This window comes from Frankliniella occidentalis, unplaced genomic scaffold, assembly GCF_000697945.3.
Source record: "Frankliniella occidentalis isolate FOCC.00 unplaced genomic scaffold, Focc_3.1 Scaffold20, whole genome shotgun sequence".
Taxonomy (NCBI): Eukaryota; Metazoa; Arthropoda; class Insecta; order Thysanoptera; family Thripidae; genus Frankliniella; species Frankliniella occidentalis.
The window spans coordinates 1,637,290-1,638,731 of record NW_026267150.1 but is presented as its reverse complement, the minus strand read 5'-3'; the positions used below and the strand labels follow the sequence as shown (position 1 = coordinate 1,638,731).

General features: G+C 53.1%; 1 protein-coding gene across 1 annotated transcript in view; it reads left to right on the top strand.

The window, feature by feature from the left end:
• Nucleotides 1-6: 6 nt before the first annotated feature.
• Nucleotides 7-1,442, top strand: part of LOC127748931 (uncharacterized) — a 21,230-nt gene continuing 19,794 nt past the window's right edge. Inside the window, exons 1-2 of the mRNA XM_052264667.1 lie at nucleotides 7-818; nucleotides 1,047-1,186. Of these exons, the coding sequence (XP_052120627.1) occupies nucleotides 778-818; nucleotides 1,047-1,186 (181 nt within the window). The 5' untranslated portion in view covers nucleotides 7-777. The remainder of the gene's footprint in view (nucleotides 819-1,046; nucleotides 1,187-1,442) is intronic.

The following is a 1,442-nucleotide window of genomic DNA, read 5'->3' as shown; positions in this document are numbered from 1 at the left end:
TTTTAAAAGAAAAAAACTTCAAAAATAAAACTGTTGAACAGCTATTTTAAGTTATGGTGAGATTTAATCTAACCGAGACTGAGTGGTGCAGGCTCTTACATTGTCGATTCAGTCAATTTCCATTTTGATTCTCTGGTACACAGTTGACCAATAAGTTATTGCAACTCCTTGCTGATTTCTGAATAATGTATTGGTCTAGAATGTATGCTCAATATCCCCATTGCCTCTAAATGACAACGACTTTCATCTTCCAGGGGAAAAGAAGTCCTTCGGCTAGCCCTGATCCCTTCCGTCATGTGACCCCATTTGAAACTCATGAGCAGCACTGGAGATCGAGAGGACTTCGGTGCTTTGTAAGATCGCCTGCTACTTCCCTTCATTAAACCTAACACCCCTTCCCGTAAGAATTCGGGTGCTGTTAGTTCGTCTGAGGCGGGCCGCCCTGGAGGCCACCCCGCCGTTTGGTCGATACTCGCCGGTGCCTCGCGCCCTCTGGCTGCCTCCGGCTGCCTCGCTCCGGTGCGCCGCGGAGGCCGTCGAGTCTGGTCGGGCCGAGGCTCGGCAGGGGCTGCAGCGCCCCGTCCTTGCGATACCCCGCGGCCGCCGTGTCCACCACCCCCGGCCGTCCGGCCATCCGTCTGTCCGTCTGTCTCTCCGTGCGGTCGACGCCGGGCGCGTGTCCCGAGCACCGCGACGTTCTAGCCCGAGAGTTAGTGTTTATCGCTTTGCCTACCGTGGCGGAGCTCTGGTGTAGGTCCTCTGCAGCGCGTCGCAAACATGAAGACAGCAACCAAGGTGGCGGGCTTCACAGCCGAAGGGTGAGTGGTGGCCTTGTCGTGCCCCGACCCGACTGTTAGCACTGACTTCCCTTTCTGCAACAGTAACAGTTCGACGGGTTTTCAATTATGGGATGAGCGAGGACCTCTTAGTTGAATTTGTTACTTTGGTTCTATAAAGCTCCAAATGCTGCAGTTTTCTTTATTGTCTTAATCGTCTCATAAAATTAATAATGTGTTTCTTGTCCTTTTCTCGTATTCCTCGACCAGCGTGTTCGTGAAGCTCTCCGTACCTGCCGGCATGGACGCGGCGCTCCAGGGCCTGACCAGAGAGGTGCTGCGTCACCAGCCCGCCGACATCTACTGGTTCGCCGCGCAGTACTTCGAGAACCTCATCCGCTCCAGAGCAGGTGAGTACTCCAACGACGAAACGAACTTGACCTAAGGACTGCCGATTTTATAAACGAGTGAGAGTGGCATGCCACACACAGTGCAGTAGTCTGTGGCTCTACTTTGGGGTTACAGTTAAAATATCTCCACCCGAATCACCCTTCGTATCTGTACCGTGCGAAGGTCACAGGCTGAAAAGTGTACAAATGTAGCAAACACCTAGAGTCACGTGGGACTGCAGGTGAAGGCGAAGGGCTGAGCGAAAGTTTGGTCCCC